Raw genomic sequence first — 24,976 nt, 5'->3', positions numbered from 1 at the left:
GTTAATTGCAAATTTGGTAGGTAAATTTCAGTTATTTTTGAGAAGATAATCCGTATTTTTGACTAATTGTGCTTCAGGTACTGAGCACTGTGCATATGACTGACTCTGTGTATGTTAATAATGGAAGCGGTAGTGCTAGAGAAGAAGATACAGATGTGTTGCAGTTTTGCACAAATTTTCAAGTCCCTGGCAATGTATATTGGCTTGTATTGGCAATCATATTACATATCCGAGTTGGTACACCTAAGGGTACTGCATTGGGCAGCAGGGACTTGCCAGCCCTAAAAACATGCTCTGCAGTCTTTTTTCCTTGTCTTTGCTTTTCTGTGTTGTGCTTTCATTGTGTTTATAATCAGTCTTGTCTATAAAGATGCTGATAACCTGTTTTGAGATTTATCTAGGTTATATAATTTCCCCGTAGTTTAGATAATAAGGGATTAATTTTGGGTGCATTTGGGTGCTTGAAGTAGATTGCTTCATTCAGGCAAATTCAGAAGAATCAGTGTTTGTTGGTCAAAAAACAAAAACCAAGGCAAAAAGTGTTTTATTTTTTCCTCCTCATTGAAGTCAGTGTAGTTAACATGAAATACAATTTATTTTTCAGAGACATAATGACAAATATAAGAAAATAAGAAATCGATGTAAGTAACTTTGCTAACATTTGGTGATTTTTACAATATTATTTGTCTTGAACTACAGGTTGATTGTACTATGGCAGTTACTGTATAAGAAAGTAGTTTGGTATCAGATGCAACTGAAGAGAAAAGCGAGCAAGAGTGCAGAAGAAGAGTCTGTTGTCTCATTACTTTTAAGTCATATACAAGCGACCCTCCAGTCTTCAGGAGTGACCTTAGAACAACATTTGAGGATTAATTCTGTATCTGGTTAGTACTCTAGAAAGAACTACAAATGTTAGTTAGTTCTGTGGTTAACTGAATACCCGGAGAATAAGGTCCAGCTTAATGATAATTGGTAACTGACCACCAGATTTTAAAAAACTAAGTAGTTGGACTTTTCTGATCAGAACTCTCTCTTAAATACTTCATGTCCCAGTACACCTGTAGATTGTATTATAATCTTTAGAGCTTGTTGAGGTAAATAAAAAGAGTATATTGACTTTAGTTTGCTTTGAATCATGTCCTAGAGAATCTGAACACAGACTCTGAATTCTGATCTTATTTGTACTGTGTTATTTCCTCTGAAGTAGATAGGCGTCACAATACATTTCTTGCTGAATTTCTGTGTAGAAATCGTGTTACGTCCATGTAATCACTGTGGGCATGAACATGTTGTGTACATAAATGTAGTCAGCCACAACTAAGCATCTAATTTAATGTAATTTACTGTAATAGACTTAATCTAGCATATTAATTTTGCAAACAGGATATGGTTGCAGCCTGATTTCCTACACATTACTGTCCTGTGCTTTACCTTCCCTTCCCCTTCCACACTAATAAGTCCAGCTTCCCATTTACATCTCCCACCACAATTCTGTTTCCTCTCCATATTCTTCATGCCTCTACTTTAGGTACTTGCTTCTTCTCTTCCTACATCACTCCATACAATACATTAGCTCCTTCGTGTCTCTTTCACTCATCCTAACAATACATGCAACTTCCTACCCTTCCTTTCTGCACATTCATTATGTTCTTTATTTACATTCAGTTTGCCAAATAGACATGACACAGTTTATGGATGAGCGAGAGTAACATATATGTTCATGGGCCAGGCGGTACCTGAACTGACCAGCTGCTGATAAGCAGGATAGAGTGGCAAATTTGGCCTTGTCTTTTCTTCTGTGGTAGTGCTATTTTTTCCCTCCTTCTTCACCCAGGACCTGTGCTCTTTTACAGTCACCTTTCAGTCAGAGTATTTAGGAATTGACCAACGGGTTAAAAATTGGATTGGGAATAGAGGTGGAGAAATGACATTTAGAAAGATGAAGTGTGTAACAGTCTATAGACTGTTGACTGAAAGTGCTTGCACTGGGAATGAATGTTTTCAACTTGCTAAGTAATTGTAGAACTACTTTTTGCAATTAAAAAACATCTTTCACATCATAGGAAATAGGAAAATAGATAAGCGAAAATGCTTTTCCCCATTAATAAACTGTTGTGGGTTTTGAATATTGAATTTTCTATCTATAGCTAACATTTATAACCTTGTGTAATCTTAAAAAATAACCTAATTACTGAAAACCTTGTAGGAGTTGTTATAACCTGAATTGATTTTTTTTCATTTATAAGTGATTTAGCAATTGAAAAAAAAAATAGGGTAGGATATTCAAAGTAGTTTTCTCTCAGATGCTCGAAACTTGGATTCAGCTCTGAGAATAAAAATTTGCTGGAGAGTCACATATTTTACTCTGCTTTTCATAAATCTGTAATACTGAAGTAAGCGCATGTGTGTTTTCACATGTAAAAATAACTATGTAGGGCTTTTAATTTGTTACATATGTGACTTATAGGTGAGGAGAAGTTCCTTTTAGGCTCATACAGAGAATCTGTGGACATTTGGAAGAGATCTCTCTGTGAAGTCAAGGCAAAAGGTAAGGGATAAAATCTTTTTTGCCGGTGGAGAGGGTAAGTTGTATAATCACTTTATGTAGTTATTTGTGATCCTCTGCCCTTAAGAAAAAGGGGGAAAGACACACAAAGGATGCATATTTGAAAATAAACTGTGATTTGAGTAGAGACAAGTCAAAACTAAAGTCTAATTGCTCCCTGAGGAAATTCTTTGCATTTCTATTTTAATGTCAGACTTTTTTTGTGGTTATGAACAATTTGGTACAGAAAAGCTGTAAGTATATTTCAGAGCAGGAGAGAGACAACGAAAAGCAGATGAACAAAAAATCAATTCCTTTAGTAGTTGTAAAATCAAAAGACTTAGTGTTTTGGGAGTAATAAAACAAAGTAATTTGTGGCAGGAGTTTATTTAGGAGTTGATTTGAAACAGATAGTCCAGAGTCAATTCCCAGGCACCATGAGAAAATTTTCTTGATGGTTATTATGATGAGGAATACCTCATGCAGAAAGAATTCCGGATGTTGGAAGCTTGGTCGATGTCTGTGCAATTTGATTACTGTTTAGGTATACCTTCTTTGAAGGCTAGGCTCCCTTGAGCTATCCTGTTTTTGTCTCTTTCTTAACAGTTATACACTATTGTTTAGAAAAGTGCCACATCTCTAGAAGTAAAACTGATGTGGATGAGCATTAACTCACTAGTAACTTAGAGACTGTAGGAGGATCATATATCCTAAAACAGCTGCTCATGATTTCTACTCCTTCTCAGAGTATATGTTCACAGAGTTATGTTTCTGGAGAGGCAGGAACTAGTGCTTTCAAACCTGCTGTGTCTATTTTTGTGTTTATTATTTCTTTTCCAACTGGACTGCTGCCTTTTTTTTTTCTCTTTTAATGCAGGAGGAAAAAGAACATGTTTTCTTCAGAGTAGATATTATCTTGCAATATTATTTTGCCATCTGTATCAATATAACTTGTGTGAGGCTCAGGGACTCTGTGATCATCTGGTAGGGGAGATTCTAAGGCGATCACAGCTCTCAGCGAGTCAGATGGAAAAATTTTCTGGTACGTTTATATTGCATAAAAGTGCGATAGGGTATGTTGATACTGTTTGAATAACCCAGGATCTAATTTCTGTGCCATCACATACACACTAGACAGCATGCTTTTTGCTTTAAAAAGCATGCTGTCTAGTGTGCTGTCAGAAGCTTTTTGCTTCTGGACAGAAGTCTGTTTTCAGTGACTTTAAAGATCTTTTCCTGGTCCTCAGATGTTCTTTCAGCTGTACTTGTTGAAGTAAGTGTTTAGACAGCTTTCATTGTATAATTAATAGTGAAAGCGTGGCCTGTTAATTGTTCTTAGATTCAAATCTGCTCAGGGAAAGACTTTGAATAGGAAAAATAAGGGCAAAATGATGTGATTTTATTTTACATTGATTTAACATTTTTTTATGATACAACATGATAAAATAGTGGATTTTAGATTGGTTACCAGTTCCAGTTTGACAGTGGGGTTTTTTTGCAGATGCTTTAACATGTTTAAATGCTGTAACTTTTTGTCTATTAAGTCAGAGTATGAAATCTAAATTTCCAAATTTAAACGGGTTTGGTTTTTTTGACACAGCACCGATCGAAATTTAGATACTAGAGGTCTATCACTCATCATTAAAAACCCAGTGTAAGAGCCTTTTCATATTAATATGTGCAATTAGTGCAGAAGATTAAGCTCTGTAAATCCTGAAAGCATGTCATGAAATTAAGTAATACCATAGTTTGCTGGTTTTAAAAAAATGTTTTGTCAGCTGTGATGAAATAATTTTAGCTTTCAGATTTAAAATGATTTCATTTTATATCTGCTTTTTTAGATGCCAGGTATTTTCAGCATGAACTCTGGATGGTAACAGATGTTCATACTGAAACTGCTATGGCCGTGATTCGATCCATGGCACGATTCATGGCTGCTTACTTCACAAATCAGCTGCTCTATATCTTCCCCCCACACAACGTTGACATCCTGCATCCACTTCACATCAAACAAGGTATTTTCTCTAAAGGAAGTTTAATTTTCTGTGCTTAACTCTTAGAGTTTTTTTTACATGAATATCAATGCTGTATGTTATGCTTTAACTTGGTGATCTATAATTTCAGCACTGTTAACTCCAAAGATAACTTGTTTTCCACATGTTTTTGTTGAGAGGCGTGTGTGTCTGTGTATGGAATTAATGTTTTTGGTATTTAAAGTTAGTAGTTTGATGTGTGCGATTGGATGACATAATTCATAGAATAGAAATATATCCTTATTTAAGTTGGAAAAGAACTTTAAGGTCATCAAATCTAACCGTTAACCTCATACTGCCAAGTCCACCAATAAACCATGTCCCTAAGCACCACATCTACACATTTTTTATATACCTCCAGGGATGGTGATTCAACCACTTCCCTGGGCAACCTGTTACAGTGCTTGACAACCCTTTCAGTGAAGAAATTTTTCCTAATACTCAGCACAGCTTGAAGCCATTTGCTGTTGTCCTGTCACTTGTTACTTGGGAGAAGAGACTAACACCCACCTTGCCACAACCTCACTTCAGGTAGTTGTAGAGAGCGATAAGGTCTCCCCTGAGCCTCCTTTTTCCAGGCTGTACAACCCTGGTTCCCTCAGCTGTTCTTCGTAAGCCTTGTGCTTCAGACCATTTGTCAGCTTTGTTGCCCTTCTTCGGACACATTCCAGCACCTCAGTGTGTGTCTTGTAGTGAGGGGCCCAAAACCAAAGACAGTATTCGAGGTGCGGCCTCACCAGTGCCAGGTACAGGGAGATGATCGCTAGTCCAGCTGGCCACACTATTTCTGACACAAGCCAGGATGCTGTTGGCCTTCTTTGCAACCTGGGCACACTGCTGGCTCATACTGAGCTGGCTGTTGACCAACACCCTCAGGTCCATTTCTGCTGAGCAGCTTTCCAGCCACTCTTCCCCAAGCCTGTAGCGTTGGGTGGGGTTGTTGTGACCGAAGTGCAGGACCCAGCACTGAGCCTCGTTGAGCCTCATACAGTTGGCCTCGGCCCATTGACCCCGCCTGTCCACATCCTTCTGTGCAGCCTTCCTACCCTCAGGCAGACCAACACTCCCACTCAATTTGGTGTCATCTGCAGACTTCCTGAGGGTGCACTTGATCCCCTTGTCCACATCATTGATAAAGGTAATAAACAGAATTGGTCCTAGTGCTGAGCCCTGCGGAACACCACTTGTGACCAGCTGCCAACTGGATTTAACTCCATTCAGCACCACATCTTGGCCTCACCTGTCCAGATAGCTTTTTACTGAGCAAACAGTACACCTGTCCAACCTGTGAGCAGTCAGTTTCTCCAGGAGAATGTTGTGGGAAACTGTATCAAAGATTTACTAAAGTCTAGGCAGACAACATTCACAGCCTTTCCCTCATCCACTGAGTGGGTCACCTTGTCATAGGAGGAGATCAGGTTAGTCAAACAGGACCTGCCTTTCATAAACCCATGCTGGCTGGCCTCATCACCTGATTGTTTTGCGTGTGCCATGTGATGGCACTCAAGACGATCTGCTCCATAACCTTCCCCAGCACTGAGGTCAGACTGACAGGCCTGTAGTTCCCTGGATCCTCCTTCCAGCCCTTTTTGTAGATGGGTGTCACATTTGCTAACCTCCAGTCAACTGCGACCTCCTTGGTTAGCCAAGACTTCTGATAAATGATTGAAAGTGGCATGGTGAGCACTTCTGCCAGCTCCCTCAGTACCCTTGTGTGGTTCCAGTTTGGCCCCATAGACTTGGGTGTGTCTAAGTGGTGTAGCAGGTTGCTAACCATTTCCTCTTGGATTCTGGGACCTTCATTCTGCTCCCTGTTCTTATCTTCCAGCTCAGGGGGCTGAGTACCAGTCTTGCTATTAAAGACTGAGGCAAAGAAGGCCTTAAGTACCTCAGCCTTTTTCTCAGTCTTTATCACAGTGTTTCCCCATACATCCACTAAAGGATGGAGATTCTCCTTATCCCTGCTTTTGTTGTTAATGTATTTATAGAAACATTTTTTATTGTCTTGTACAGCAGTAGCCAGTAGTTGGGCTTTGGCTCTTCTTATTTTCTCCCTGCATAACCTCATGACATCCTTGTAATCCTGCAGACTTGCCTTCCCCTTCTTCCAAAGGTTATAAACTTTTTTTTTTTTTCCCTGACTTACAGACAGAGCTGTCTGTTCAGCCAGGCCCATATTCTTATCCACCAGCTATGCTTTCAGCACATAGAGACGGCCTGCTCCTGCGCATTTAAGACTTTGTTCTTGAAGAATGTGCAGTCTTCCTAGATTCTTTTTCCGTTCAGGACTGCGTCCCAGAATACTGTTTTTTGGGGGTTGTTTTTTTTTGTTTTTTTTTTTTTTTTCCTTGAGGTTCTTTTTTTATCTTTCCCAAGCTTTGAGGTTAGTGATTGAAATCTGATATTCAGGTAAAAGGATGCTGTATTTTTTTTACCTAAATAAAGCAACATTAGAATGTCATGGTTCTTGTACTGCTTTTGCCTAAAGATATGGCTCTGAATGACGTTGATTCTCGCAAAAGTGAGAGAAAAGCAGTGTTTAGCAAATAGCTGAATTGGATCCATGATATGGTGTGGCCCAAATTGAAAAGCCAGAGGAAAACATTTTTTGCTTATGGGACAGTTGAGGTTTCAGAAGCCAGAATTCTTCAGACAATATCATCAGAACAAGTGGGAATGTCAGTTTGGTTTGTTGTTGAACCCAAGTAGTACGTGTTAGGTTAAGTCCTGCTTTTCAGCATTTTTCTGAGAATTAGTATTTATCACAGTGGGTGGTTTGATTTTTGCAAGACATTCTGTTTAAAGAGTTCCCTTGTTAGGAAACTTTTGGTTTCAGAGTTAATTTTTCAAAGTGATGTAATGTCGATGGGAATGAAGAGTTATTTGGAAGTATTAAAAGATCCATGTACATGGTGAGACAGTCTTGGAAAAATCATGTTGCACAGGTTGCATTATTATGAATATTTCCCTAAATAATGTCATTGGCTGAACAGTAAACAGGAACCATGAAAGAAGCAAATAACTCCTTTAGAGTTAATGTTGATCAGCACTTCTCCAGCAAAACCAGGAAGTAAAACCTTGGAAAACAAATCTAAACCTCAGGAAACAGTCTTTTAAAATAATGTCCTATTCTTTCTTGAAAATGCATTGTAGCTTTCTGTCTTCTACAATAAGCAGCAGAGTGAATACAAACAACACGGGTACACTACAAAAACTCAGAATTTCCATTCATTTCAGATGTACCCCCTGGAATATCCTGAGCAGATGTAGCATACTTGCAAATGTTCCATCAGTGTGATCAAATCTTTAAAGTAAGACTAACCCCCAAGTTTAATATATGCTTGCATATCTCACATTATTAAGTAGAAAAATAGCCTACTCTGACCTGTTATATCATAGCATGAGCTGCATCTGCCTACTGCAGATAAACACCGTGATATGCCTCTAATAAAGTAAAGAGCAATTGTACACTCAAATTAATCCAAAAGCATTGTGAACCTATGAATTCTAGATTTTTCATCTGATAGTATGCCCATTTATTTAAACTTTAAAATGTATTTTTTGTGTCACAGACTTACCTCCTCGTATTATTCCACTGCAACACTCTTTGGTTACCAGAGCTGTCAGAGACCAGAACCTTTCATCTGTGTGGACAGCTGAATATGCTCTTGATCTGTTCTTTATTGGTGGACTTATTCCAGAGGCTGTGTGGTTAACACACAGACTTGGGGACTGGAAACTATCTGTTTCAATTGGTGTAGCCTACCAGCTGTACTGTCAGAACTCTGATGAATTCTCAAGGTAAATTTGAACTTGGAATTAGTATACTATATTTTGATAATAATGTTATTTGCATGAGGTTTATTGCAAAAAGGCATATCCTTTGCCTCAAAAATTCATATTCGCAGACTCCTAGCAAGTGTAGGACCTAACATGTTAAGATCAGTTATTTTATCTTAGGTATTTACTTAACAGAGCTTCATTAGACCATCTATGGGTTTTACTTTGTTATTAATAAACAGTTTCTTGTTATACTTCCAGACTGAAAAACACAGAGCATCACCTGCCATTAAGCTTATCACCAATGCAGACTTTTCAGGAAAAGTTACAGTCTTTGTTAGGGCAGCCAGTTACTTCTGAAACATCAGGATGTATTAAATACAAGCAGTTTACAGGTACATAAAATTATAAATAATTGTGTTTATTTTTCATGTTATTTTACTGCATATTTTGTGTTATACACTGTCTGAAAAAGAAATAATTACCTTCTCCAATGTGTGCAGTACTGTTATAATGTATTCAAATACTTCAGCTTTGTAGGGGCTTGGGTTTTGGCTTTGATCATTCTAAAAATGGACCATATTGTCAATCTTGTCTTCTTTGTGAGTATGAGTCAAAACCTTATTTGACTATATTTGCGGTTTCTGTTTGGAAGAAAACTGAGGCTTCATTAGAACATAAAAAAAAAAATTCCCTGAAGAAAATGTGAATGTTAACAGTATGGAAAGTATCATCATACTTAAAACTAGTTATGATGATGTTTAATTTTTGCCTTTCCTTTCTGTTAAAGGATTGGGGGGTAGTGTCTCATACCCTGACAGTTCCATGCACTCAGGTCCAACAGCTAGCAAGGCTGAGAATGTATTTCCAGTAGGCACATACACAGACACACATACGCAACACGTACATACAGCTGGCCACACAGATCAACACCTACAGCCATGCTCAACACTTGCACAAACAGCACCAACAATCCCCCTTCCATTTCCCTCTCTTGCTGATTAGGATTAAGGTACGCATATACCTACTTCTGTGTACAGTATGGATCGCTTCAGTAGCTGGGCTTAGACCCAATAGCTGAGTCTCCCAAGTTGATGGTGTCTGCATGCGTGATCCCCCGAGGCTCCATTTTTTGGTACAGCCCCACTCACAGGTACCCTCTTCCCACCACGCACACACTGTCTAAGCACCCACACAGTAGCTCGCCCTCAGTATACAGCCCATCCAGTAGCTAGCTGGTCTGGGATCCTCAGTCTTTCCAGGTGCCTCACCCTTAGAGACACACACACCTGGGCACGCACTGGCTTTCTGGCAGGTGGTCATGGCTCCCTTGATCCCTCCAGTATCCACATCCCCTTGTGCTACTCTTAGACATGCAGACACACAAGCAGCTCTCCAGTAGTTGGCCAGGTCTTCAATGGTCCCTCCAGTCAGTGTCAACTCGTGTGGTGTCACTCTTGCTAGAGTGAGATGCGTACACCCCTAGCTCCCAAGGTGCTTCACTTCCTCGTCAGTGAGTCTGACTGGATGCTTGCTAGCACTCAGATGTTCCCTTACTTAGCTTCATTTGTTCCAGTTGCTGGCACTGTGGATATATGGGAATTCTGATCCATGGTCCCACTCAGGTTGCTGGAACTTGACTTAACTCTGGTATCTGCAGTTGCTGGCATTCCCATACACTCAGACTTTCTGACCCATGGTCCTGCTACAGTTGCTGGCACTTAAAATTCTCTACAGACACAGAATAAAGTCACTCACCCAGGAAAATAGGCATGTGCTGACAACACCCAGTGAGATGACACTGCTGCAATCCCATGCTGTACCTTTGGTTTCTTTCCTAAAGCTCCCATAATGAGCCATGTGCAATTCCAAAAAACTCTTCCCTTGCATACTATAGTATGTCCTGTCATTCTTGACTGTAACCCTTCTCGAGCCAAAACGTACTGGAGGGAGCCACTCCCACTGATCCATCTTGATAGGTTTCATATCTGGACATGGGGGCTGATGGCTCTTCTGGGAAGAGCCTGGACAGGTTATCTGTTTTTCTGAGTACATAATTTGCTGTTGTGCATCTCTGGGTCTGTGGAGGTGAGCCTTTCATGGCTTCATTTTTCTACTGTGAATTGATGGATCTGGGTACTGTACAGGTTCCCCCACCTGCTGTTGTCTCTGTGCTCCTTTGTATATGTGTATACAAGCTTTTGTCACATAACCTCACCTAATACTATACTGCTGAAATTGCCTTAATTAGCTAGATCAACATGTCCTTGTTTACATTTTACAGAAGGTTTACTGGCATGATCTGTATTCCTTACTCTCTTTTTGTGTGTTTGGAAACCACATTTCAAGTTGCTGTTAGCAGGTGGATGTTAATCTTTATCTAAGCCATATCCCAAACAGTGCATAGATACTTCTTTTGTACTCACTTCCAAGGATTTTATGTCAAACAGAAACACACATATGCATGCTGTATATAATAATATGTAAGTATGATAGGTAGTGGAAAGATTTGGCACCACGTATTTCAAGACAAGCAGGAGGAGTAGATATGGAAAGTTATAATATTATGTGAATTTCAGAAATTTATGCCAAGGAAATGCATGGCTGAAAAGCTCAGTTCTCTAGTAAGACAATAGCTTCCCCCTTAATGTGGTAAAACGTAAATAACTGAATACTGTCTTCAAATGTGAGAGATCTTATCTTAAAGCAAGTAGATGTGACGTATACATTGTAACAGACAAATGCAAATTCTAAGAATGTAGTCTCAGAATTTCAGAATGAAGACCATATATTAATTGAGTCAATTAATTTATTGCTTTCTGTGCTTAATACTTTATAGATCCCATTGAAGAAGAAGATGCAAATGTTCTTTATAGTTCAATGCAGGAACTACTGAAGGCAGCTGTTATGGCAGATGCTGATATTCTCTCTGAGACATTTCAGCTTTTGATGAATTCTGCCAAGGATCTTAGCAGAAAATTATATGGTTTAGTTCCAGATGGGCTTTATCTTCCAGCACCGCCATTATATTGTCCTCAGCCAGCTTCTGTCAGTGAAGTAAGCATGCATGATGGAAGTTTCTTGGGTGTTTCTTTTAATCTGTTTATGAAATGATCATGATCTTTCTTGTTCTTTTCAGCTGATTTTTAGTGCTTGTTTTTTCCATGTCCATTCACTTACTTAAGAAACATCATAGTGATAAGAAATTATGTGTGCCTCTGTGGTTTTTTTGTAAAGGTTCTATGCTCTGAAGAAGAAGAAAAATATTCTTAGCTGCAGAAAAAATGGTTAGGTCAGATTCCTGATTGTATGTGTCCTTTCTAATTTTGGGGCTTGTTTTTGTCTTGGACTTTGCATTTTTCAGGAAGACTGCAATGACATTCTCTTAAAAATTGAGAGACAAAGTCGTCAGAAAGTGTCAGGAGTTCTTCAGAGAATTATATTGCTCTTCCGGGCTGCTCATTGTTCCTACCCTGCAGCACAGTGGTATATAGCACAACTGAAGTGGGCAAGAAAAGTTATGCAAAAAGTAAGCACCTAACCTGGGGTTTTGTAACATGATTATCAGTCGTAAATATTATTGACAAGCTTGCAGTTTGGACTTTGATGTCATGTTCTTTACATATCATCTTCTAGTTTTACACTCCATGTTCAATTCTTGTAGGAAACCAAAACTTAAAGATACAGGGTATCTGCTTTATAAAGTGTCTTCTGCATGTCTTTCTGTACCCACTTGGTAACGTACAAACTAATTTTTTTTCTCCATTTGAAAGAAGCAAGCTGATTTTAATTGGATTACAGCTGTTAACTGGAAAAGTGTTCCAGGTCACTTAGGGTTGAATATATAACAGAGAATGTGATGCTCACTTCTGGTAAAGTGGTCATCCTAGTGCACAGAGCACAGCACTTACAAGCTCTCATTCTACTCATGTGCGTTTTGTTTGCACAGAACAAAACTTGGAATACGTAATTTAAAAATGTTGTTGGCTTTTCTTAGGCCATTGTTAAACAGCCACTTGAAGAAGGTTGACTTGCTACAGAAAGGGGTGTGTGTAACTGTCTGCCTTTCCTCAGCCCCCCTGCACCAGCATTCATGCAGTGATCTAAATCAGAAACTGGTCTGACTGACGTATACTTCCTTCTGTGTGTTTATTGCATGGTTACATGCTTAGTGCTGACACGAGGAGGTGATGAGAAGTACCAGCTGAAACAGGAGGGAAAACTAGTCTGCTTTGTTTGACAGCAGCTTGTCCTGTGTTGGATTATAGTGGTTTCTTAATTGTGATCTTAGTTCTTATGCTTTGTTGCTCTTGTATTTCATGGTAATCATAAGTACCATGCAAACAAAAGCATTTTTTGTGTCATTGCTCATACTAAACATACTACTCTAAATGAATTTTCAGAATACTGATTTGAAGAAAATGCAAAGCAAGTTTAAGGGAATCTTACTAATCTTGGCAGCGCTCTGCTAATAATTGAGAGGCTGTACATTTAGTAGTGATATACACAAAACTTCAACTGATTTTTACTTTCATTTTGATTGTTCGTTTATTTCTTTATTTTTTCTATCTATAGATTCGACAGAAAGGATCTCTTCCTTCGCTGAGTCCATTCCCAGAGACTTTGCTTCGTTACTCCAATTTCCGCACTGTTTTCTGTAGACCTACATCTTCTGGAGACCATCAGTTTGATGATATTACCTGTAAAATTTTAGGTCTGTATGCAATAAAATAGAATATTTTAGAGCTGGAAAAAAAGAACACAAGTGAGAATCCACAGGTGCAGAGAAACTTCTATTAGCTTGAAATAGTACACTGCAGTGTGTGCAGAAACACTTTCACTTTCAAGCTTTTATGTTAGTTACCAAAACTCTTAATTTGAAAGCTGCTGTTCTGAATTGTTGTGCGTGTTAGATTTGACAGATGTGAAAGAAAATGATCACTAGGTTGGATTTAAGAGCTCTAGCTGCAAAGCAGTACTGAAAACTCAAGAATAAGTAATCTTTTTATCTTTCTGTTAAGATAATGTTAATTCCTTTCTTCTAGCTAAACATACCCAGCTGGTTTATTTCATTTATTAATACTGAATCTCACCATTTTGCATGCTTGTTTTGTAGGCTGGTTCAGAGAGCTGTGTGCATTGTGTTGGATGTTTCATGTTCGTGAAAGATTATCTGACAACTGTAGGCGGTACCAAACTGCAAGGGAAAATATTAGCAATCATAAGGTAATTATATTACTAATATAGTAAAGAAATATTTTTATAACTGCATAAAGATATAAGAAGAATTCTAAAGGTCTGCTGTGTATTTCTATTAGAACTTTTATTTGTTTAATAGGACAAAATTGGCCCAGTGTTTCCATGTGCAGTATTCGGTGCTGTCAAAGTCACAAAAGAATAGTGCTGTCCATGTGAACTACGTCTTTCTAATACTATTTCTATTAGGCTTTTGGGCTTTTACTTAGTATATAACTCAGGCAATTGAAGAGATACTGCCCGAAGAGCAGTAGTTTCTACACTTGTTGTCTACTAAGTATTCACTACTTTTTTTTTTTTTTTTTTTTCATTAAAGATCTTTTGGGTGTTTCCTGACTTCAAAGACAATAAGGACAAATATTAAAATTTAATCATGTTTTCTCCACTTACACTCTCATCAACAGATGTCAGAGGACAAGGAAGAAAAAGAAATAAACTACTAGCATGATATTTGTCATGTATTCTGTGACAGTGCAGATGCTAATTTTTCTCCTATCTAGTCTGGCTATCAGCTGTTCTTAACAAAAGTTACTTCCTTTTTAAAACAAGTCCAAAATTTCTCCTCACCAGAAGAATCAAGCCTCAAATAAACAGGATGCCTCTGTTTCAAGTAGTAGAATACTGTGATTTTTCTGTGCTTTGTGCAGCCATGACAAATGAGACAGAAACCACTGACTGTTTCAAAATAAACTGATCCATCTTAAAAGCCTCTTGTCCGGCTTAAAGATCTTGCTCCCAATAAAGAATTTATCACCTTAAGTCACAGTAAAATTATTTACTTCACCTTGTAATGCACTATATTTAATCAATTATGGCTAGTTTATTCAAATCCTCAAGTTTTACTCAAAATGACTGCAAACAGACTCTTCAGCAGAGTGTTATTGGAATTATTTCCTAAGGTGATTTAAAAAAAGCTCTTTCTTATATATATAAAAGTTGTGGTCCATTACAACCTTGATCTGACTCCTAGCATCTTATACTTCTCTGTTTGGCAGTTAAGTTAGAGATTTTTATTTTCTATTGGCCAGGGAAGAATCATTAAAATTTGCAATGTATGAATAATTTAGCTGAAATATGTTGTTCATATCAATTAATGTTTCTATAGCAAGGCTTTTTTTTTAGGATCTGAAGAAGAATGAATATGATGCCTCCACAGTTGAGCATTGTCTGAATGCAGTGGAGTGGGCTTGTCGAATGCTTCCTTTCTGTAGGTTCATGAACATTGAAGAATTAGTTCAAGATGTTATTTTGAGTCTGCTTGGAGAATTGCCACCAGGGAAAAAGGTAAAAGACATTGAAACTAGAAGAAAAGCAGTAATGGTTATCACAAATGTTTATTCTCTTAGTAAAAGCTAATGGTTAGACTTCCTGCTGGCATAAGTTCTATTGGAAATTTTACCTCGCTTATATGTTAGCTACTTTCAAAGATGCTTTATTTTGTGTAGGTGGCAGAGATCTTTGTAAAAGCATTTCCTAATCCAGAGGATATAAGAGTTCCACTAAGAGACAAATATCATGGACTTCAGCAGCGACTCAGACACAGTATTGTTAAAGGTAATGTGCAACCTTCTTCAGGAAATATTAAACAAACTTTCTTTTTTACCCTGCTTATTAATTAATTTGTGAAAATACCTTCTTTCAGACCCCATATAAAGCAATTTAATATGCATTTATACAACCTTGTGAGAGTTCTGTGGCAAATTCTGTATGTTCTTTCTGATATGTCTATACCAATAACAGAGCATCATGACCTCCAAATTGATGGTGTTTCTTCACTTTATCACAGTTTCTGTCTGTATTTCTAAATGGCTGTAATTTATGATGATTCAAAGTTCATTCATGTCTCAATTAGAGAATAATTGAAAACCGAGAAGTATGCATTTAAAATCACTTGGTTTTCTTTCTTTTAGTAGGTCCTGAAAGTGAAGAAATGTCTATTGTTATACAGGCTACTGAAAAAGTGAGAATAAAGGCTTTGAGAAGTGTAATAAAGAACATAGGCCCCATAGAAATTAATATTTGGGAGCCAGCAGAAGAGGGAGCAGCAGGTGATGAGGAGCACTGTTATGACAGATTCTCATCAGGCACTAGTCTAAGCAGAAGCACACTTACTGATCTGGGGAATCCTCAGGTATATAGCGATGCTGATACAGCAGATACACTTTCTGATGCTTTGTTTACTGAAGAAACAAGAGCTCAAACACCTTCACTCCAAAGGTATGAAAAAATTTGCAGCAGAAAGCTTTCTATTGAGGGGGAAAAAAAAAAAAGTTGCCTCTTACTGTTCAAGTAATCTTTTCACCAAACAGGATAATTGTCACTTTGTGTAATTTATCAAATGAAGAATTACAAATTTGCCAAATCTTAGTACTGCCAATGTTACATCAGTTACTATGTGACTAATACATTGTTGAAGTGTAAATTATTATCAGCTATGACCACTTCATATAGGATACTGCTGAGTTGCTGTTTATGTAAAAACTATGGATTTTGCACTTGATTAATTTGCTACCTTAACATTGTATTAATGTAAATTTGGGCTTGTTAGTTTCCCATTTTTAACAAGAGGAAGAAAAAGAACTAATGTTGCATTTGCTTATTTTTTCATGTACTACTTAAAATGGATTTTGGCATTAATGGTACTTCTGTTTGTTGTCTTACAGGGATAATGAATATCAGAGACAAGGAGAGATAGGTAGCAAAAATACCACAGATGAGTTAAAAGCTTTTAACTGGAAAAGAAAACATAAAGACAAAGTATATGGAGAAGATGTGCATAATCAATGTAATTTGCCAATAGTTGGTGCATGGGAATTTGAACGTGATGATGATGAATATGTTATTTTTTTAGAGCTCTTTTTGAGTTATGTTCTTGAGAGAGACCTCATAAAGTACACTGACCTTGGAATTCCATTCCTTACTAGCTTTTCTGGACTTTTTCGAGAGCATGAATTAAATTCTCTCTTTTTTGATGTTCATACAACACTGAAGCGTCGACAAGGCAAAACTAGAAGCCAAAGTGTGTTTAGAGCAGGGTCTTGCTATACTGTCACCTTGACATCTTGTGATTCTGAAACAGTGTCTGTCCATAATGAAAACCAAAATATTTTGGAAAATCCAACCATTGTACAGTCTGTTGTACAAGCAACAGAACTTTCGGTCCATAACCATGTGAAAAGACTTAATGAAGGATTATTTGGTTTAAAACACAAATCAATTTACAGAGCTCAGAGTGACAATCAAGGAGTCACTGTTGCACCATCAAGCCATACCTTTCCTAACCATACTTCTGCTAGCATACAAACTGAGGCAACTTCTAAATATATTTACAAAACTGTTGATATAGTTGATATTGTACCAGGAGAAGAACTAGCTATAGATTTGATGGATAAGTTGAGCAATATCGCAAAATTGCTTGAGTGGATGATCAGATGGTCTGATAAAAGACTACTCTGTGGTTCCAATAAACAAGATTTCTTAGAAGAGATTATCCCAATGATACATGTGAAAACATCGGCAGCTGCTGTCCTTACTTCTTTGTGGCTGTTAGAACAGTTATACAGAGATGGATCTCAAGCAAAGAGTATAAATTATAAGGTAAGAAAGAGGATAGGGCAAGTGTCAGTGAAATGTATGAGTTATACCAATAAAGAAAATGATACACATCATCTACCTCATAGTTCTGTTCTCAGTAAAATCTGGAATATTGGTTACTTTCCTTTAAGGGTTGTTAAGAAAAGAGAAATATTCCAGGAGTACTCGATTTCTGGCTGTAGGAAGACTTTGGTTGGAGATTAAGGTTCTCTTTGGAAGTCCTTTTTAAAATCTAACTCTGATTATTTGAACAAATTCCTACAAGTTCCGTCTTTGAAGAAATCTGGTATGGAGTATGGAAAAACAGGACAAAGAATGAAGAAATAGTTTCTCTGGGGAGACGTGAATTTAGATTCGTCTTTCAGGACAGTGCAGATACAATATTAAAACTAGTTAAAGATTGGTGGAAAGTGAATTTTGAATTTCTATGTAGTACTGTTACACAGAGTTGGAGAGAGTGTGTTGATAGAAAAGAAGAGCTTTGTTAGAAGAACCTGATGAGTATTGCTTTATTTTATATTTAGGTACAACTGGTTCCCTTACCCTCTTTAATTAAGTCTCCATGAAAGCCTTTGAGGGTAGAAGGTTGTGGGGTTTTTTTTGAGAAGGCTTTTCTCCCAAATCAGAAGAGATTTTGTCTTGGTTTTGTTTTGTATTTTCTGTTTTCTGACAAGTGCCACCTATATTTTACTTATTACCAAAGTTTTGTGCATGCATCTAACTGCATGGTTATTTGCAGAGGCGTTTTGCCTCCCATACCATCTTCAGTGATAATTTTAGAGTTTTGTATTATGCGTGTTGAAGACCAAATATTACTGTATATCTTTGTATAGAGTATATTTGCCACTCAGTGTTTTGACAACTGACAGTCAATTGATGCTGACAAATCTCTCGTTTTATCTTTCTTTTGGATAATTCAGAGGACCATTGTTTCCCTTAACACAAAAAGGGGCAAAACTCAGATTCCACAGGCAACTGTAAATCCAGATTTTCTCAGCTCTATAATAGAGAAAAGGATATGAATCTAAGCATAAATGTACTATATTAAATAAATGGAGAGGGGAGGGGGTTAAAGTATCAGGTATCTCTTTTTAACTAGTGAATTTTCATCATCATCATTATTATTATTAGAGTCCAGAAAATCAATATCGGAAAGAATTTGCATTTCTATCAGAAGCCCAGTCTAAGACGGAGAAAGAAAGTAGTATGGATGAAGGCTCCTCCATATTGGCCAGTCCTTCTCTTGGTGTCCAGAGTGTGCAAGCCTATGATGATCTTTGTGAAACTGGGTTTGGGTAATTATTTTTTTTTTTAACCTAGAGAACTTTAGTTGATCATAATTCCTCAGCTAAGCAGCATGCCAGTATGAAGAGTTCTACTGTTGTTACATCTTACATACATGTTTAATTCTGAGTGCAAGGCCAAACTCATGCATATTGTTTACAGCTACATGAAGCAGATTAAATATTTTCCATTAGCAGATGTACCTCTAGGTAGAAGACAGTGTGGCTGTTGTATATGAAGTGAATTGTACGCGGTTGTTTATAAACTTAGTGATGTGGAAATGCAATCTAGGTTTCTGATATAATTGATATCTTGGTTTTCTCAAATAATTCAGATAACTTCCATTCTTTTTAGTGTAACTTTTTTTGTTGAGATGAGAGTTCTCAAAATTAGTTTATTTTTCCCTGGATCTAATCTAGCTATGTTCATACATGTGCATGTCAGAAAAATAGATGGAAAAGGCAGTAAATATTTTGTTTGTTAATATGTTAGTTCTGGAGATGGAGATTCCTTAGCTTGAAGTCCTTTGTGACATTTCTCTTGATCTTCTACTGCACTAAAGAAACAGAAGATCTTTGGCATTAGTATTCTGAGACATTATTGTGTGTCTTCTCTGACAAGAAATTTTATTTCAATGAGGGAAGTTTCTGTGAGGGAGATAAATGTAATCTTAACCACATGATTTTGGAGTCATGGTGCAATTTATGATTTCTATTTTTGGTAGATCATATGTGTTGGTTATCTTTTTCTGGAAACAGCTCATCTGAAAGACTGTACCATTAATGTCACTAAAATGCTACAACTATACCAGAAAATTATATTAACCTTGGTGTAAGTGAAATTCAGAGAGAAAATTTGTATGAACATTGATTATATCACAGCAGTGTTTATTTTACAATTATGCACTAGCCTGCAATCTGAGGAACAGCATACTTAAACTAAGTCAGATAGTTTTATTATTTCTGTTGTTAATTACCTTTTGTAATTCCAAATACCAGAATGTCTGGAAAGTCAAAATATTTTGATAAGAAGGAAATTAATCCTGGGGATTATTCTGTACCTCATATGACTGAAGATCTTTATGAAGCGGGACCATTTGTTCAGGAGAAGTTAGATATAACGTCAGAAAGAGAAGGTTTGTTTTTATGGTATATTCTTTTACTGTGGTCTTACATAAAACAGTGGGAGTTTTGTCTGAATAGGTTTATATATCCCTCTGTTGATGTAATCAAAAAATGGAAATAAGTTGCTTGTTGTTGTGCTGAAATTATTATTATATCTGGTTTATATTATAACTAAATTCTGTATGATTACTTTCTCAAGACTTTCAAGCGATAATCAGATTTTCACATATGTAACTTCTTTTTGTTATAGAGATAGGACATATTTAATTGTCTCATTTATTTTCATTCCAAAAATATTCATGCAGCTGTGTAAAATGCGTTTTGCAAATTGTAAAAGCTGAGTATGCATAGGTTAAGTTTATCATATTCCTACCATGTAAATAAGCTTGTATTTTTTCCTCTTCAGGTGCATGCATCATCATTAATAATAACACAAGTTTTTGAATTCGCTGAGACATCTCTCAACCTTTCTCCTTGCTAGGGAAAAGGAGGATTAATGTGACCTGTTGACAGAAATCACATAACAGTGCTATATGTCATGTAATTCTCTGATTTAGAGTAACTGTGTTTATTTTGTAGAGTTCTTTGAGGAGCCATATGAAACTCCAAAGAGCTCCAATAGCTCTGTTAAGATCAAACCCGTAGAACATCAAAGAGGAAAGGCAAGTTACCATCTTGCATAGAAGCATCGAATTATTATGAACAGTCTTTCCAAAATACTCTAAATGTAATTCCTCAGTATACTTAAGAAATTGAGGGCTTAAAGAGTTTAAGATAGGTGATTTTTTTTCTCTGTTAAATTAATAATGAAAGTCACAAGTAATTAAACAGTACTAAAGTGAGATCTGCTGTAAGCACTTCTGAAAACTGATTGTTTGTAAAACTAAATGTGTATATGCCTATATATATATTTGTAAAAATTAAATCTGTATAATGTATGACACTACATATATAAGATTGTGTATGCGCACATATATACAAAAGCATGTAAATTTAAACCAAACAGGTGGTCTTCTGGTTAATAGACCAGATTTTTGTGTCTATTTTGTTATATTAGAAAGATGTATTAACAGCTTTTTTTTTCTTTAAAAACCTGTTCTATCTCTGAAGTTGTCACATGATTAAGTAAAGACTCTACCACTTGTTTCCATGCTTGCTTGTTTTTAAATTAAATATATAAGGATGTTTATTTTGCTCCTGTCTGAAAACTCAAATACGAATCTGTAAAAGAGCCTTGTTTTTTCATGCACCATCTTTGGTCCTAAGTCTCCTTTCTTTGAGGTTGGCTAAGGGCTATTATGCTGAAATGTGAATTGGAACATGACAGGTTTACTTGCCTGTAGTATTCTAGATTCAATGCTGTTAATGGGATTAGAAACAGTAAATGTGTTGTAGTCTTCAATTCTACAATGCATTTTACTATAGTGAATCTGTGGCATGTGTAAAATCCTGCATTTGTTTCCATTTCTTAATTTGTAGACAGTTTGTGTGTAATGGGATTATTTCCACATTTTCATCTTTACCTAGGGGGTGCTAGATTAGCAGACTGTATTTCCAGGGTACTGTATGTATATGAATTTGAAAATAAAAACTCATAATAATGATTTAAAAAGGAAGATGTTCAGATGAATTATTAGACTGTCTTCTTGTTTCTGGTCTATAGCTGTCCTCTGATAAGTATGTAAGCTTGATTATTTTTCGGTCAGATTTTTTCAAGTGACTGTTTAATTAGAAGTATGTTGCCTTAGGCTAATAAAATAATACTTTATTAAAGCAGAAGGGGCATATAAAATTTACAAGTTCAGATGCATTTTTTTGTCTTCCAGCAGGTCTCCATTTCAGATGTAGATAGTCCCCAGGGAGATCAAAAGGCGGAAGAAACAAAGGAAGGACAGGCTGAACAGAATGCGTGAGAGACTTTTTTTAGTTGTTTTAATTTCTCTTTTAACTTTGCTTAAAAATCTTAAGTACTTTTGTTAATTGTGGTATCCGGTGAAGTCTTGGTGGGTTCTTGCTGTTGTTCATAGCAACAAACTCATAATCTGAAACAAAATTTCAGTCATCTATTTCACATATACAGGCATTACACCTATACAAAGTGCTGGGTAGATGAGTGGTTATTTTAGTAATGATCAAATAAGAGGCATTGTTTGTGGAAAGGTATATTTTATATCTGGGAAGAGGATAGAGAATAACTGGAAAAGCTGTCAGATACACAATTCCTTCTCCAGACCCAAAATAGGAGCAACATCTTCAGGCTAAATACAGGTGGAGAGCTATTACTGTAGGAGATTTTAGCAGTTAATTTATTACACAATGTAGAAGAAAGAGAGGTTGGTGTCTAGGAAGTGGAAGGTGAGATAAAGATTGTTACAGGCAATAAGCTTGTTAGCTCCTGAAAGAGGGAGGGAGGTATTTAACCAACTTAAGAAATTTTCTTCATTATGATCTTTTTAAAATTTTCTGCCTTAATATATCTCCGCATTTATAATATAATGTATATAACATATAAACAATCCATCAAGCTGATCATCACATTATCTATTTTGAATAGATTACTGCTCAGTTTGCCTTCTCTGAAGGGAAGAAACCCAATAGTTTGTAAACTCATGGTTCGTTATGTTTACCATGAGGAATCTTGTTCTTTTGAGATCTTTTTCTTTTGTTTTAGTGACAGAAAAATATCAACCTATTTTTATTATTTCAATTACCTTTCTTCTTGAATCCACCAGACTTGTAGTAATGAAACCTTTTACTGTGATACACAGTGCCTGAATGTCTTAATGTTTAGAAAATCTTACTAATTGTGATGGCATATATAAAATAAATATTCCTGTGTATATATAATGTTTGTGAAAGACTTTGTAATAGCTTAATTTTACAAAGACTTACAATCCTCTACTATTATAAAACTGATATATTTTTGTTTTGAAAGAGAATATAAGATATCCCTCAAGAATTTCTTACGATACTGGCTTTTCTTTTTTAGGAATGCAGATTGTAATGATATTAACAGTATTGGTTAAATGGGATTTTCTCCTCTTTTGTCAACTTGTTATCAACCTCTTTTTTGCCTGCTGTTTGTGTTGAATAGGCAGAACCTTTTCAGTGCTTTTGTTTGAGTCAGTTTCTGATTACTAGGGAGACAAAGCATGAATGTCAATATTTGCCAGCTCAAATTGCAGTGTAATACAGTAGTTGAAGCAATGCAGATCAGTGTAGCTCTGATCAGGTGGCTTTCAGGTATTTAATCTCATGCTAATTAAAATGCTTTTTTAGGACATTATGTATATATACACACATATATACATATAGAGATTTCTACAAAATGAAAATAAACAGCGTAACAAATTATTGTGGTGTTTACTAATTTATTTTCTTTCTTTATAGCATGACTGACGTCATGACTAGCACCATTTCTCACTCATTCTCTTTAGAACAAGATACAGAAGTTCCCAGGTAAGATAAACCTGTGATGTTTTGCATAATAAAAAATGGACTATCCCTATTAAATTTTCAGTCTGAAGTAACATGATGTGTAGATTTGACTACAGAATACTTCCAAGTGTAGTATATTGTACCTGCAAACAGTAGTACTAAGTAGTCTTTCCTGAAACCTTTTTGTACTGTAATGCTTGCAGAGGGTAAGTATGCTCTTGTGTGTAGTCCAGAGTATCACACGAATCAGGCATGTTAATTTGGAGCTACTAGATTTCAAGAGAAGTGATACTTTTGTTTTCTGGTTCCAGACAGAATCATATTAATTATATAATATTACTATAGAAGATATGTTATTCCATAAAACACCTAACAGTAACATTATAAGCTGTTATTAATATTTTAATAAAATTATTAAAAGGTATATATCCTACAGCAATTGCTAGGTGCACATAAATATATACATAATGTTTGTGTAAACAGGGAGAATGTTGGAATTCAGAAAAAGGGTCAGGAGTCAATCTCAGTCTTTTACTTCTAGAACAGTCCTCTGAATTTTTTCAGTTTAGAGGGAGATTTGAACTACACATCCCTTTGGATTCCATCTTCATGTGTCTCTAATCTCATGTCCTTCTTGTTCTTTATGCCAGCTTTTTAAAATAAAAAAAATTTTCTCAAACTTTTAGGGTTTCAGGCCATGCTTACACATTCTAATTATCTTTTGAAAGATTTCCTGTGCCTCTTTGCAATTATTACATATCCAAAACCTTTTCAGTATTACTCACTAGCCATTGCTTTATGCTTGTGTATCTTCACATGCTTGGAGGCCATCCTGTTCAGTTGTGAAAAATCCTCCAAAGGTTGCCTGTACCCATAGTATTATCAGCATTTTTCTTAAATAGAGAAATGTCTTTTGGATCAGTTTCTGTTGATGTAGGTAAAGTCCTTCAGTTTCTTCATAACTTACTGTAAATTCTAACCTCTTCTTCTTCATTTATGGACTTCATCTACTTAATAGTCTCTACCTACTAAAAAATCTAATTAACTCTGTGAGAAAATTCTATATGTTGTATCATCTGGTACATGTTATTTCAATTTTAGTTGTTTTCTGATCTGAAATTTTGTTGTTGTTTTAATTCCAAATATATAAAGGCACATTTAATTATTTAAGTTAATCTGCCATCTCTTTTACTTCAGCTAATAATGTCCTCTTATTTTCCATCAGCTGTTTGGTTTTATGACTAACCAGGCCTTCTGTCTGTCTGTTTGCTGCCTGTATCTCTAGTAAAGATAACATTTCAGATACCCTTGTGACTAAAAAATCAAATAGAACTTACATATTTACTACTGTTTTTTCATTCAGTGTATTATGAAGCATTAGGAAAAAGATGTCATACATACTCTCCAGTGAAGATTGTGCTGTGTTAATTAACTTGTTCCTACAAATTAATCATGCTTTAGAAAAGTGGGGATATCTTTAAAATTTTCTGGATTGATTTCAGACAAGCTTATATAGGTGTTCTCCAGTGGTTTTCATAGTCTTGTTCTTTTCCTTCTTAAGTAATATAGAGAATCCTCTAAGTGATGGTCAGCCTTCTCAGACTGTTGTGTCAGCTATGTCAAGTGTTGCTGCCAATACTTCTATTTATGCAAAGAAACAAGAAATCAAGCAACAAGTCCTTACAGAAGAGAGTCTAAACACATCAGAAACTCTCAGGCAAATTCTCCAAGATGAAATGTTTAAGTTAGTTCAGGTGAGAGCATCTCAGTATTGGAAACAGTGTTCACAATATGAAGTGTGTTATTTGAAACAGTGGAGATAATTACGGTTTTAAATGTATTCTGCCTGTGGTGGTTTTTGAAAGAGATTTCCAGTTCCATGTAAACTACTGTGAAAACTTATTTTAGACTTAGGTCTTGCT

At 36.3% G+C, this 24,976-nt stretch overlaps 1 protein-coding gene across 1 annotated transcript in view; it reads left to right on the top strand.

Annotated features, from left to right (window-relative positions):
- CPLANE1 (ciliogenesis and planar polarity effector 1) overlaps nt 1-24,976 on the top strand; it is a 64,038-nt gene that overhangs the window by 12,949 nt on the left and 26,113 nt on the right. Inside the window, 20 exon segments of the mRNA XM_042804498.1 lie at nt 700-884; nt 2,468-2,548; nt 3,423-3,587; nt 4,387-4,560; nt 8,151-8,379; nt 8,620-8,753; nt 11,198-11,415; nt 11,723-11,887; nt 12,934-13,072; nt 13,475-13,584; nt 14,737-14,898; nt 15,060-15,168; nt 15,528-15,831; nt 16,278-17,211; nt 18,340-18,503; nt 19,491-19,627; nt 20,196-20,278; nt 21,443-21,525; nt 23,007-23,075; nt 24,616-24,808. Of these exon segments, the coding sequence (XP_042660432.1) occupies nt 700-884; nt 2,468-2,548; nt 3,423-3,587; nt 4,387-4,560; nt 8,151-8,379; nt 8,620-8,753; nt 11,198-11,415; nt 11,723-11,887; nt 12,934-13,072; nt 13,475-13,584; nt 14,737-14,898; nt 15,060-15,168; nt 15,528-15,831; nt 16,278-17,211; nt 18,340-18,503; nt 19,491-19,627; nt 20,196-20,278; nt 21,443-21,525; nt 23,007-23,075; nt 24,616-24,808 (3,838 nt within the window).

Source organism: Tyto alba, unplaced genomic scaffold (genome assembly GCF_018691265.1).
Source record: "Tyto alba isolate M040663 unplaced genomic scaffold, T.alba_DEE_v4.0 Super-Scaffold_42, whole genome shotgun sequence".
Taxonomy (NCBI): domain Eukaryota; kingdom Metazoa; phylum Chordata; class Aves; order Strigiformes; family Tytonidae; genus Tyto; species Tyto alba.
This window is presented reverse-complemented; position numbering and strand designations above follow the sequence as displayed.